Below are 14,422 nucleotides of genomic sequence, written 5' to 3' on the forward strand. Positions count from 1 at the left end.
TTAGTGTTAAGTCATTTAATGCATATGCAAACAAGAAAGATATGCCAGAAGTTGTTTGCCACTCTTCTAACTATTTTTTTTGGAGTCCCCGAAATCTTTGTTTTTGGCTAACTTCATATAAAATTTTTATCAGAAGAAGCTGCGGACCTTTAGCCAATCGGCTTAGTGATAAGCCGGTTTAAGCCACAACAAAACAAAAAGCGGCAGATCTTTCAAGAAGAGATATTCGAGTATGATGTCAAAAGCTGTTTATTTGTTCGACACGGTTTTTTGGGAGCGTGCCTTGTTTGCCCAATGCGCTCCCACGATCAAACATATTTTGTATTTTTGTTGGCCAGTTATGTAAGTTCCGTTTTTGGTTAAACTGAGTAAAGGAAATGAGGTGTGAATGTTTGTCAAACGAAAGCAAAGATAATAAAATATACAATAAGTATTTATAAAGAGTCAAGCTGAAGAATAATATTTGAACTGGAGTGCTTACTGCTTACGACTTATAAGTGCGCCAAATAATCATTTTAAGGGTAGCAATTGTTTTTATGTTTTACTGATATGATAAACTATATGATCTTGATGATGACATACCATAAACAAGTTGAGAACCCTGGCGTATGATTCATTATCTAAGAAATTTCGCCAGGAATGTAACCTAATGGATTGCCACTTTTATGAAGCTTTTGGCACCTACAAAACTAGTTGGCCATCCGAAACTTTTCGCCTGCGGTTCATCGAACTAAAACGCGACTTATGAATGAGGTTTTTTGAGACAAGTGAACGCTTTTGTTGCGCACTCCACAAACAAAAGTGCAAATTGTTTTCCAGTGAAACCTGCGACGCGCCCATGTAAATGTTACTTTTCTTTCAGGCAAACATCGTTTTTGAGTTGAGTTTAATAAGTTAGTTGCGTTTTCGAGCGCGTTGCCAACGGACGGATATAGAAATGGAGCTGGCAGGAATCCTAGTTTTAGTGCTGAGTGTTATCCCTTTGGGCTGTTGGTGTGCTGTTCACGATGAGTTGCCCCAGTGCGGTTTACACGGTGTCTACAGACAGCGGCAGAGTCTCATAGAATCACCCAACTATCCGGATAACTATCCTGTTAACACCTGTTGGGATTATGTGGTGCGATCTCCTTACCGCTGCCCCACAAAGTTTCACATTCAGTTTCTGGACTTCAAGTTGGAACTCTCGGAGAACTGCAGTCGGGATTATTTGGCCATTGGATTGAATAACGATGGCGATGATATGGATGTCTTGTGTGGTCAGGTTCTGGGCATCAAGAAGTATCACACTCCCGATGGAATCCTGCGCCTGCGATTCTTAAGCGATGAATCTCCTTGGACGACAAACGGCGGCTTTCGATTGCTCATCACTCGTTTGGCCTGCGAAAGGGAGGATTTGGTGGCCAGGGGTTTGGATGAGGATGAGGAGGATGTGGATGTGGACACGGTGCAAGTGAGTGCCAAGTCGCCACCGAAGAAGCTGCATCATCACCACTTGCAACAGCAACCTGCACAACAGCAGCCAAATGAACCGTATTTTAACTTTACGAATCCAAATCGTTTGGGATTTAACTTGGGATTGCCTTCTGGTTTTGGTTATCCTGCTGGATTTTATCCTCCACCTACAGGCTTACCTCCTCAGGCATATCCACCACCTACAGGCCTACCTCCTCAACACGCACCGCCTTGTTTGCCCCAACAACAGCAACAACAAATATTGCAGCAACAGCAGGAGCAACAGCGATTCCTGCAGCAGCAACATCAGCAATATTTGCAGCAACAGCAACTTCTGCAGCAGCAACAATTGCAAATTCCACAGCAGCAACAACAGCAGTTGCAACAGCAGATCCTGCAGCAGCAGCAACTGCAGCAACAGATCCTGCAGCAACAGCAACTCCACCAGCAACATCCGCAGCAACTTCAACTGCCGCAGCAGCAACAGCAACAGCAAGAGTTGCCCCTGATTTCCGATCAGTATCAAACGACGTCCTTTCAACCGCACACTGTAACCCTCAAGGATTACGATTCGCAGACTTTGCAGCAGTTCGGTGGTCAGGTGGATCTCTGCTGTGCCAGCAGCTTCAACCAGAATCACTTCTACCTCTCAAGTCCTGGATTTCCAAGAACTGTTTTCAACTACTTGCTGCCCAATCAGCAAAGGGATTGTGTCTTCTACATTGAAAAGAGTTCTCCGAATGTCTGTCGCTTGAGGATACAGTTCAAGTTCTTTGATCTTGGACAGAATTCAGGAGGTGCTTCGATTGGAGGAAGTTTTGGCGGGGGAACCGGAGGAGGAGTTCCTGGAGGAGGATTCCCTGGCGCCTTTGGAGGTCAACACACCTGCAATGGCGACTTCCTGGAAATAGATGGCCAGCGATACTGCGGCTGTCGTTCGGGATATGTCCACAAATCGCATTGGGATCAGGGTCGCAAGGCGTTGCGCATGCGAATTGGACAATCGAGTAGCACCACATCGAATGGCTTTCTGCTTGAAATATTCCAGGATCAGGACTCCGATGGCTGTCGACAGGATGCAGGTTCTGGATTCGGAGTGGGCTTGCAAGCGCAGCAACCTCAAAGAGGTTTGGGTTTGTGGCCCCAAGTGGGTTTGCAACCACAATTGGGATTGCCGCCACAAACACCTCAGATATGGCAGCCTGGATATCCTGGTTATTTAGGTGGTTATCCTGTACCTTTTCCGGCAACTCCTTACCGAACAACTAGAAGGATTTCCTTTGCCCGTGGAATCGATGCCCAGCAACCTTCGAGGATTGTGGAAACAAATTCAACCCGCAAGGAATTTTATTACTTCGATGGCGATGAGGCCTTCGCACGCTCAGCTTTGGATGATGGGGATGAGGACAAGGCTCATGTGGGGGTCACAACCCAACCACAGTCAGTGTCTCAACCCAAGATTGATTCGCCAGTGGTTACGAAAGCCTTCGAGCAAAGCAGTTGCTCCTTCGATTATATGGAGGTCCTTAAACTGTCTGTCGACTCTCTCTGGTTGACAAAACCCTTGTGCTTCTCGCCTCTGAGAAGCTGGTTTCCCAACATATTTGGCTAACTAAATAAACAATAATTTTATGTAGCTGAATTTTGTTTAACAATGTGAAAAAACTACTGAGCCAATAAAAAAAATTAGGAATATTAAAAAGGAGTTTAAATCAACTTTTTCAGCATAAAAACACGAGAAAGTTGTATCGCTTATAAAAAAATGTTTAAAAAAATGTGTTTATTCCTAACTCATTTCTCTAATAGCACTAACTTTCTTGAAATGATTAATAGTTGAAACGAAAACACCCAAACTAATGCTTCCTGGTTGAGATTTAATTTCATTAAAGTACGTTATTAATACAGCCATTATGTGTCATGTAACAAACAATGATTTTCCTGTTTTTTGCATCAATCTGCGATCTTGGCGTTTGTATCTGTTTTTGGGCAATTGTGTTGACGTCATAGCGAGCGTATGAAATAAATAAGATAAAGAATGCCTCTTTTCACTCCGCTTAGTCATCCGCCGGAGGTTTACACGCTCGGTGGTCATTACCAGCTGGAGGCACGAGTTCCCTCACCCTAATCTATACCCACTCCTAAATGCCACTCTTCCGCTCCGTTGTCATCCGCAGAAACAGATGCTATCCAAATAGATAACCACGTTGCCACAATTGTTGTCTCAGCAAACACTGGGCAATAGTTGGCCCAGAATCTCAGCTCCATTGAACCTCAAACTCAATGTCAGGGTGGCGCATTCGCACTTCCGAAGGTGTTAGTTTGTCGACTCGTTTACAATCGCAGTACTTATGCGGAAATACAAAGAGTGGGGTTTGTGGTGGAAATGGCTTGTCAAGGTTTTTGGAAAAAGTTCTACGGAGAATTTTGTTAACCAGTTTCTAGTTAGTATAGTATATAAAATTTTGCAAACTAAAAATGATAGAGAAGAAATCCCTTTTTATTTTTAAATGAATACTGAACAGATTACCTTTCCTTCGCCACAAGTAAAATAGAATTTACAAACTATTTTTCTATAATTAGTTTTTCCTACTAACTTTAAAGTTGTTTTTTTTTTCTTAATCATCCAGATAAATCATCTTGTTGTGGGGTTAAGTACTTGGGACTATTTAAATATTTATTTAGTATTAAAGATGTTTTTCCAACAAGGCATCTACCGACCCTTTACGTCAATTAAAAGACTCACTATCTCCGTTTAATTGCCCAAGAATAATCGTAACTGGTAAGTTTATTTGAAATATATATATTTCTCGACTTTACATTAGAGATAGTTGCTTTCAGTAAGTAGATAATACGTACACATATTAATATATTTCCATATACTCGTATATACACATTGATATAGCATTAAGTTGTATGGTTCCATTCGTAATTTTATAATACTAGTTTCATGGACCGAGAGACGTTACGAGACTTTCTAGTGATATGGCAACGTTTTGCAATTGTATGGATTAGCACACACACAACGACCACAAAAAACTAACAAGGGGTGCTACTACAACTTCGTTTATTTAGTTAGTATATACAACACATTGAGAGTTATAAAAGTTTTAATCGCCTACAATTAGAATTAGGGTTGGGGCATTGGGGTTGTGGCGTTTTAATTGCCACACAAGGGGCTATATTCCTACCAGACAACAAAGTGTTTCTTTAAATTAGTTCGTTTAGTTGGGTAGTTAGTTAGTAAGTTAGTTGGTTAGTTGGTTGGTTAATTGGTTAGGCTAATTGTTAGTGCTTGTTGTTCTCCAGTTTGGCGCTCGACTTTGTCAGCAAGAATGTACAATTGATGCTTTGGTATACATATGTGTCTGTCAGTGTCCTGTCGGTGTTTTTGTTATTGTTTCGTTTTGTTGTTGTTGTTGTGTATCAGTGTAATGTCCACACATCCTTCGACTTAGCCCAGGAACCTAATGTTGGTGAAGACCGCCTTGGCAGGACGCTTGCGGTTGCAGAAATTAACCGTCTTGCTGTGATTGCCCTTGCGATTCTCGTGCAGATTGACCAGCAGCTTAAAAATATCCTCCTTACTAGGCGTACAGGCATATCGCAATTCCGGTTCATAGTTGCTGTTGATAGAATTCATGTAAGAACTGATAATGGTAATAGTTATGTAGTTAGCAAAATCGTTCACGTTTTCGGCTATCAATAATATCGATCTCTCTGTGGGCGGTTGGGGATTCTGGGTGTCTGGCTTTTTCGGGCCTAAAGAGACTCTGATAAATGCATTACAGTAAGTTGTTCATGGTTAGAAGTCTACTAAGGGTAATGGCGGGGAAGCTCCTCAAATTGCCAGGATTGCTTTGCATATTTCTTTCGCCAATTTTAAGGGTCATGCTTTTATCCATTGAAATGTTATCAAATTGAATTTTACGGATTTTTGCTTTGTAAGAAAGACACTTTTGTAGTCAGCCACAAGTAAATACTTTAAAAGCAGACCCTCATTCTTGGGTTAAATTCAGCTAAAGTCAATATAAAATTCATTGACTTGTTTTGGCATTTTGAAGATTTCCGGTTAAAGCTCTAAAAATAAAGGATTTAATTCTGCGTAGGGGCTACTGACAACATTCACTAACTACAAATGATAATTGGGTTTGAATAATTAGCAATCGCTGGAACTCATTACAGTGCTGATGGGGATTTTTGGATTGGACTTGTGGAGGTGTGGGTGGAATATGTTTGGAAAAACAACCTACCCGCGATTCTTGTTGTGGCGCTTCCACGGATACCTGCGATAATAACGCGAGCGTTTCGGCTTGCTCTGGCCCAAAACCAAATCCTGAACTGCGTTCTCCAGGTCGGCGTAGTCCTCGGCCCCGGCGGAAGGAATCACCGCCTCCGGCTCTTCCTCCTCGACGTACACCAGCGGCAACGTTTCCAGTGAGGGATCCTGGATTGAAAATAAGTGCACAGAAAAAATATTGACATAAATTTGTGGGTCATCAAATTAATTGTTGAGAAGGAAACATAAATCTATTTACATTTTTGTAGAAGAGAAACGCAAACTAAATTTAAATTCTATAATAATTATGTATATGTATTATATCAAATTATAACAAATTTTTCATTACTTTAAAAACTAAATTTTACGCACAATTAAAAATTTCTTTAACTTTTTCTTGTTAACACTTAATAAAGAAGAGCGTTTAAAAATGAATTATTTTTATAACCAAAAAATGTATTTAGATATTTATTCTTAAGTGACTTTTTTTCCTTAGAAAGGTAAAATATCATTTAATCAAATCAATACAATACATTTACATTGCCTAAGTTGGTTTTTTAACCAAAGTTACCAATACCTATTTTATTTTTTTTTTGGTTTAACTGAACCCTACAAAATGTTATGATTTTGGGATTTTACTTTATATGCAATTTAATTTTTCCAAAAAATAAAAGCATTTAATCGATTTTATTTACACTTTCAAATTAATTAAATTTCAAGTGTAGTTTTCTCTGTGCAGGGCATGGGATTTTTCATAAAACTTCCCATTGTCTTTTCATTGCCTTTTCACTCACCTCGAGCATTTTCATGAGCAAAGCGGATTTGTCCACCAGTTCCTGCTCGGCCCGCAAATCCTCCTCCATCTTCTTGAGCACCTCGAACTTGCTGGCCATTTGGAGTTCGTTGTAGACCGCGTCGGAGAATTCAGGCCCCGGTGGAACAACCGCCAATCCGTCGAGTTCCTGGGCGCGTAGTAATTCTGCCGTGAAATGAGCAAACCAAAGACCTTACTTGCGATTTGAATGTTTATTGAAGCTGTCGCTAATCCGACCACAGCCACGCCATTTCTATTCCATTTAAATGCCCGTCTCCTCGCCACCAGAAACTTCCGCCGCTTGATATTTGAAAGTTCGAATAGTTTGTTTGTCTGTTCGTCCGTCTGGTTGACTGTTCTTCCCCGGCGGCGCTGTCGTTTCAATGAACTGGCGGAAATTGACTGGCGGCAATGAGTTTATGGCTACTGAATGCCCCCTCTGGCGCTTCCCTCCCTTTGTGGGCCTTCTCGACCACGTCCGTCAGTCAAATCAGCAGTCACTGCAACTCCTTGACTGCCTTTTGTCGCTTTTGACATCCAGTCTGCCCATCACTGTCCACTTGGGGCCTTTTCACAGATTCGCAGACGGATTCTATAAGCCCACGCAGATAAAACCACTAAGTGGTCAGAGATTTAAGAGCCTATTAAATTTCTTTCCACCTGCGAAACTGAAACTTAATTCGGCAAAATTTCATGTCAATGAACTTGATTATTTTTATTTTGAAAAGCAATTAAAAAGGTGCCTTATAATTTAAGGTATGAGAACTTTATTATATAACAACTTTTTGAATATTTAAAGACTCATTTAACAAATAAATGAAAAGGGGCAGTTGGTTAAATGATTACTTTTGAATATTTAGAGGTCCTAAATGTGCCTTAAGGAACTTTGATTTAGCTTGTGATTTATTTTGTTACTATTAAATTGATTAAATCTATAAATAATTATATCAGAGATACAACCATCTTTTTCCTTTCACAAAACATCACCCAAACCCCAATAAATTCACACCTAACCTGTGGAAGTTGAAATGCTCCCATTCTGCCAAATCGTTTCTGTTAAATTTCCAATCCATTTACTCATGTATCAAATCACTTGGAAAACAAGTTCAGTTATCGCAAATCCGATATGACATTTCATTGCGGGTTTGGGGAGCAGAGGACTTGCCAAGGCAAACGTCGAATCAAATTCGTCAACAAATTTGAAAACCTATCCGCCTCGGTTTGGTGGGCGTGTTAAGTGCTTTGTACAAACACATGTTCCATATTGTGCCAGGACAACAATTTCGAGGCACTTCAAAAATTGTGCACTGACCGAAAATGCTCGGCCACCATTCACCATTGACCATTATGGATGGTTGGCGGCGGTTCTGGCTAAGTGCATGCCATGTTTTTGGGCAACAGAATTTGGCTACAGATGAGATAATAGCGCCATAAAGGATTTCTGGAAACCAACCTTTTATGCACATTCAACAATGTGTTGAATAGGAATTCTTTGTTATTTATTGTTGCGTAAGAGAAGTTACACAGATGTTCCTCGAATTGTGTTATTTTTTGTTAGCACTTTTAAATACATATTGAGTTGATATAACCGGAACATTGAAGTCAATATAAAAGTTTAACATATGTGTTTTCCTCTAATTGACTTTATATTTTTAAAAATATTTTTGAATTCATTTTAACATCTTGATTTAGATTAAATCAAACATTTTTAGTTCCTGGATTTTCTTGCTCCCAGTAGACTAATCTTCAGAAAAAATATAATCTTCAGCGAAAACCATAACAATTTCATTTTAGTGGTCTTGGGATACAGAAGATATTTTCTTGTTCGCTTGAGGATTAGCGGATGCCTTGGAAGTTAACTCACGGTCAGGGCGACAAATGCAAGAAATGCGGTAATAGGGATGTTTACGACTTACCATCGCCAGGATCGTAAACAGCTCGTTCCTGGGCCTCCTGGACATCCAGCGAAGGAGGTCCTTGGCGAACGGGTCCTCCTCCGACCCCGAAAACAGGCAGATGCAGGCGCTGTGGCCCAGATGCAACGCCCTGGTGGTCGCCCACTTTCTCCTCGACTCCGGCTCCTCCATTTGTGGATGTCTGGGAAGTTAGATAGCCGACGACGTGACGTGTCCCGCTGCCCAGGATCGTGGTTGCCAGGATGCAGAAGGCGAGAATGTCGGTCTTCATGGCGGTGTCTCTCTGTTTATACAACCTCTCCGGATGTTTTGCGGGATTAATGCGCGGCTCGTCGTCGATGGGGATGTCTCTGCAAGGCGAAAAGCGGAGATGTATGTACACGACGGTAATTACCATCACGACCATTTACTGGGCAAGGATCCATCCGCCCATATTGTCCCATGCACCATAGCCACCACCCGCACCACCCCCGCCACCATCCAAAATGCTGCGTGTGGGTGGCTCTTTGTGTTTATGCAAACAATACGCATATAAGCACGCAAACAACCGAGAAAACCCAACAAAAGTGAAGTCCGCGGAGCAAAATGGGGGGCTCACGTCAGAAGGCGTCTCTTAGATAACTTGGCGGCTGATTCTTGGGCTTTTGTTTCGCGACGCTTCTTAATCTTTCTTCTCGCGCACCACTGTGGTGCAAGAGGTCGTGGCAAAATTTTAATTAATTATCAGTCCGAAGCCTTTAAGCAGGTTATTTCAATTTTCACAGCTTGGGAAATTTAAAATTTGTTTTAATTTCGAATATTTTAAATCAAATTTAGAGATGCTTTTCAGATTGAATTTTCAATAAAATTAATTACAAATAAGTTACCAAGAAACGGGAGTAATATTTTTATGTTTGAAAAAATCGTTAAGCTCTTTTCGGTCGAAATCGAAAACAAATCTGATAAAGATGTAGTTATTTTATTTTTTTTTGCTTTATTGAGTGTATAGGCCTGGGTTTTTCCTTTTCAACCACTGTACGCTAGGTGTTTTTGTATTTTTATTAACATTTTTTTCAGGTACTGTAGCAGGGTTTCATTGAAGGTTCGCTCTTGTAGGCTTTGTCGTTTCATTTAATTAAGTATGGGTTGACGTGGGCGCGTGGGTTTAACTCTTTCGCTGCGTATTTTCAGCCCATTAGCCATGGCCCATGGTTGGGGATCTGAGTATATTCCCAACCACTGGAAAATTGCCTCCCTTATTACTTGTTTTTTCTTTTTAAAAAAAATCCGCTTGACGAGCAATATAAATGAGCTGCTTGGGGTTCTTGGCACTTGCGGTCTCAATGGTTTAGATGTCTAGGATCATCCTAATTTGTTAGCCAAGTAACCGAATAAAAGTTTGCTTAAGAAAGTGTAGATATAGAAGTGTGAGGATTTTTGAAAGAATATTAGAAAATCATTATTCAAAATGAGAAGCTTAAATTTGCAGAAAATTTATTCAATACAAAAAAATAACTCTTTAATATTTTCTTAAAGCTTTACAGAAATAAAAACACATTTTGCATAAGCTTTCGTACAAAAAGAAATAAATCGAATTGTCCCAAATGTGTGCGGTTAATTAACCATATAGACCTGGCTAAATAAATCAACTTGGCCACGCCCAATCGAAGAAAAAGAAATGTTCAGCATTCGTTTTGCACAGTTCAATAAATATTTCTGAAGGCAGGGGACTTTTCTGTTGACAATTTCTTTTACCGTTTTCTGTCACGTTTTGATTAAGTTTGATTGAAATTTTCAACTCAACTGGGAGAGTTATAATTTCGTACAAATATTTGAAAAAATTTTCAGACTTCGATAATTTTGTTGTTTTAAATTCTTAAAGTGCATTGAAATTGTTCCTTTTCCTTAATTTGCACCATAAATTGCAATATGCTTCAGGGCATTTCCTGCAGAAACTTTTTCAATTACTTCGCCGTTATTGGCACTTGAAAAAGTAGGCAACACTTTTGGAGCTCTTTTTAGGGGAGCCAAAAACTTGTTCGAAATTCTTAAGGAGTGAAACAAATGAGAAACAAACAAAGCGGACACGAATCGCTGTCAAAATGCTTTAATTAACTTGTTGACACAATGTCATGAGGTGGACCGAACCAAAAAAAAAAGGTTCACCCTAGATAGCGAAGTCCCCAAGGTAAAATAAAATTAATTTAGCGGCAAGGGAAACTATATATATTTGTGTCCATTTTTACTCGACGCTTGGTTTCTTTTTGTACACGTTCTTTTTCCGCAATAAACGCACGGCTAATTGCTAAATTGAGTCAAGGTGTAGCTGAAATGGGCCCAAACGCAATGGAATGTAGGCCTTGTCGTTTACTGAATCCACCTACGAACCACCTGTCAGGTGAAGTGCAAAAACTGCTTAATTAGCGCAAAGGATGTGGAAAACACAGCTGGGAAAGGGGAGTTGGTCGAGTGCATCTGACATTTGTCGCCGGATTCCTGCCAATTAGACACGGGCTACTTGTGTAATATTCTGGGAAAGTACACAATATCACATCACTTATTGAATTTTACCAGCTGTGCCGAAATTTCGTCACAAAAGAACCAAATCCACATTTTGTTTGCAAATGGATTTTGAAGGACAATCAGATGACCAGACGTAATATTTGGGAAGTAACTTTTGAGGAAGGGTAAGTTTCACGCTAAATGCAAATCCAATATTCAAGAACAAATTTAATAATATTTTTACTTTATACTTCAAAATTAATTTAATTTTTCTTGTAATTTCAATTATAATTTGAATACATTTTTTAAACAAAATGGTAGATTTAAGCATTTTACACAATTTTCTTTATATTATTTTAAGTTTTCATATTTAGCTGTTTGTGATTTCTTCTATACACAAAATTGGCTTAAGTTCTTTTATCGGAATTTAATAAATGAGACTCTGCTGTCAATAAACTAGTTCATTGATATACATTGGTTAGCCTTTCAAGATGACTTTAACTTGAACAAAAAATGCGAAATTGCCGGCGGTCTTTAATTCAATACCTTTGGAAATATCTTCCTGTTGCTATGCTCACAAAAAAACACAAGTTCACATGTGTAAATAAGGTCTCATGATAAAATCCTGTATGATGCTAACTTTTTCTGATAAAAAAAGCTTTGGAACGCATTGGATACTTGATGCTTTCGACTTTTTTCCTTGAGGATTTCTCGGTTAGTGCCAGGAATTTTCACAGGTAGAATTTAAGAGGTTTGAGACAGAGAAAGGGGTCAGTAAATAAAAATTGCTGGACAACATTTTCAGCAAATATTGGTGCTATTTTTATTTGTTTTCCAAAGACTTTCATTGGTTTATTTACGCTTGACATTTTGGCTTGACCTTGGTGGAAATTCCTTCGAGTTTTTGGCATTGATAAAATATTTATAGCTTGCTTTGCAGAAAAAATATTAAGACCAATTCAGGATCAATGATTTTCAAGTCCGCAACTTTCAATGAAATATATTTTGGAAGTTGCAAGCCGAATATAAGCAATTCTCTATTTCTCTAAAGCGTTTTGACTTAAAACAATATTCTGCTTAATTACAAATCTGAGTATTCTTTAAATATCTATAATGTTTTAAATTAGTTAATTTTTATAAAAAAAACTCACTTATTTTGGGACTTTCTTTAATGTTCAAATTGGAGCAATATGGATGTAAATTATAATTTTGTTGAGGCTCAAGCTCGCATTACTAAAAATTATTGAAATGAGAATTACTTAAAATTATTATTGTTATACTATAAGAAAAAAAAGACATATAAAAAAATTAAATGTTGATAAGCTAAAATATATCAATTTGGATTCTAATTTTTCATAGAATTGAACTTATTATTATTATTCAATTAAGAAGCCTTATTTCGAAATCACGTTTTTTAACGTCAGAAGTAATTGTATATTATATATATTTCTTGTAAATTTTTTTTTGGAAAAAAATCACAGTTTAACCACAAATTGTTTGATGTTTTTATGTCACATATTTTGTCAACTATTGACGACACAGTAATTGATGACGAAAGCGACGGCATTTCTAAGATTTCGCGTCACGTTTTGATATCCTTTTCTCAGAGCCGACCAAGTTTTACTTAAACACAGACCATAACCTTTCCAATAAGGTTTTGTTGGGGTTTTTTTTTTGATTAAATTAAATTTCGAAACACACTGTTCACTCACTTTAAAATGAATCTGGAAACCGATTGAATTGCCAAGCCAGAATCGTGCCTCTGGCAACTGTTGCTCCTACTACTTGTTGAACACTGCGTGGTCGACTCGGTTAGCCGCCTCCTTTTATAAGGCCGAAACCGATGTTAAACCCGATTCGCTATCGTCGACCGATGACGAGTGCGTCGTTTTTGGAAGAGCCGATGTTGAGGCGCCAAAAAATTGCGTAAAAGCTTCGCCAAGCTTTCGCTGGCCACTCCTCCTTGCAAACGAAGACATCGCAGTTTTTATCAATGAAATATTTGGGGGACATTTAAGAAGTTTAGCGCCTGCTCAGCGATATTGGCGAGTGAAAAATTTCACAGGCAATTATTTAAGAGGCGCGAGATATGCCCCACTAAGTAGGCAACAAGTCGCGAAATGGCGTCACGGACTTAACGCCAAAAGGCAAGGTGATAAATAATCCGGGGAAGGGCGTCTTTGTTGACAGTAGAGTTTACGGAACAATATGCCAACCGGACGCGTCATTTGATTCTCGGAATCTCGCCGTTCCTGTGGGTGTTTTGTGGTCCCAAAAGGAGCAAAAGGGCCGTGCATGACGATGCGGAAATCCTTGCAGCGCAAATCCTTCTATTAAGGTGGAGTTTGGCCAAATATTGGAAATTTCGGGGGAAATTTCGTGACATTGTTATTTGGATTGTGATATTAACGGAATTTTGCATTGTGCAATGATTCTATTTATAAATTGGTGATGAGCAATTAATGAATATTGTTTGGCTTGTTTATTTAGGTCACGCTGATAAGTAATACACGTACTGGTTACAAAGATAAAGATTCAAAGTTCAAAATGGTAACTACATACAAATATACTTAGTAAAATTTAATATAGCTTTTAACAAAAAACTAACCGATTGTTCAACTTAATAATAACTGACATTAAAACTCCAAATAATTTTATTTAAATAATTAATAAAATGTATGATAACAATTTTTCGAGATATTATTTTATTAAAAACTAAGGACCGCATTACTTGGTAATCTCCTTTAATTGTATTAAGTTTTGTATTGTTAGACATAAATTATTAAAAATATCAATACCATTAAATAAAATCATCCTTAATTCTTACTTTAACAGCCTTAAGTATTTTCTTTAACTTAAGTCTGAATTAGAGTAGCTTTCCCACACTTAATCGTCTGACTTATGCACACCTTTCCTCCACTCCCAGTTAAACTATATATCCAACGCAATACTGCAATCGCCGAGGAGGAATCGAGCGGCCAGGACATCCAGTCGGATGTCAACAACCGTCGCAGCCCCCAGGCCTTGAAAAAGATGACACTTTACGGGGAAATTGCTGTGAGTAATGGAGGGCAATCCAAGAGATTCCTCGATGTTTTCGTTATTGTTTCGAGGTTGTGTGTGTTGTTTTGGCCTAAAAGGCGGCCCAGGAAAATAAGCACATATAGGGTTTCTTTCCGATCGCCTGTGGCAACAGAAGATGACACTTACCCCAAGAAAACCAATAATAGCCCGCTGAAAAGTTTAAGTGCTCAAAGGCAGAGGGTGAAACAAACAGGAAACCCCCTCTGCTACAAAACGAAAGTAATATTTTTGGCCAAGAGTTCGTTATTTTTAGACCAGAGATGTTTCTAGACTCTTCTTTGCTTTGTGGTAAGCTGTTTATACGTCGTAAGTTGCATCAGGTAAGTTTCCACCCACTCAAAAGTCATTGATTCAATCGAATGCGTCACGGTTTTCTGAATTGGCATGTGAATCGCCGCA

General features: G+C 38.9%; 2 protein-coding genes across 3 annotated transcripts; one reads left to right on the forward strand and one right to left on the reverse strand.

Moving 5' to 3' along the window:
• Positions 1–910: 910 nt before the first annotated feature.
• Positions 911–3,124, forward strand: LOC108100800. Its single transcript, XM_017204858.1, has one exon. It carries the CDS (start codon positions 938–940, stop codon positions 3,062–3,064), a length of 2,127 nt encoding a protein of 708 aa, XP_017060347.1. The 5' UTR covers positions 911–937; the 3' UTR covers positions 3,065–3,124.
• Positions 3,125–4,779: 1,655 nt separating this feature from the next.
• LOC108100813 lies at positions 4,780–12,712 on the reverse strand. Of its 2 annotated transcripts, none has more exons than XM_017204881.2 (5): positions 12,652–12,712; positions 8,459–8,808; positions 6,523–6,707; positions 5,703–5,896; positions 4,780–5,075 (listed from the first exon to the last, which is right to left on the reverse strand). In XM_017204881.2, exons 2-5 carry the CDS (start codon positions 8,727–8,729, stop codon positions 4,904–4,906), a joined length of 822 nt encoding a protein of 273 aa, XP_017060370.1. In that variant the 5' UTR covers positions 8,730–8,808; positions 12,652–12,712; the 3' UTR covers positions 4,780–4,903. The 2 variants fall into 2 exon arrangements, with proteins under 2 accessions (XP_017060370.1, XP_017060369.1); XM_017204880.2 differs by having other exon boundaries at positions 4,780–5,099.
• Between the last annotated feature and the right edge of the window lie 1,710 nt (positions 12,713–14,422).

Source organism: Drosophila ficusphila, unplaced genomic scaffold (genome assembly GCF_018152265.1).
Source record: "Drosophila ficusphila isolate 14025-0441.05 unplaced genomic scaffold, ASM1815226v1 contig_855, whole genome shotgun sequence".
NCBI classification, from domain to species: domain Eukaryota; kingdom Metazoa; phylum Arthropoda; class Insecta; order Diptera; family Drosophilidae; genus Drosophila; species Drosophila ficusphila.

What these genes read in the sequence shown, in the direction of transcription:
- LOC108100800 (XM_017204858.1), top strand. Translation starts at nt 938, where the DNA reads ATGGAGCTGGCAGGAATCCTAGTTTTAGTGCTGAGTGTTATCCCTTTG.
- LOC108100813 (XM_017204880.2), bottom strand. Translation starts at nt 8,729, where the DNA reads ATGAAGACCGACATTCTCGCCTTCTGCATCCTGGCAACCACGATCCTG. An exon ending in TGTTTACGATCCTGGCGATG is followed by an intron (nt 6,708 to 8,458) that starts GTAAGTCGTAAA and finishes ATTTCACGGCAG; the next exon opens with AATTACTACGCGCCCAGGAA. An exon ending in CGCCACAACAAGAATCGCGG is followed by an intron (nt 5,100 to 5,702) that starts GTAGGTTGTTTT and finishes TACCATTATCAG; the next exon opens with TTCTTACATGAATTCTATCA.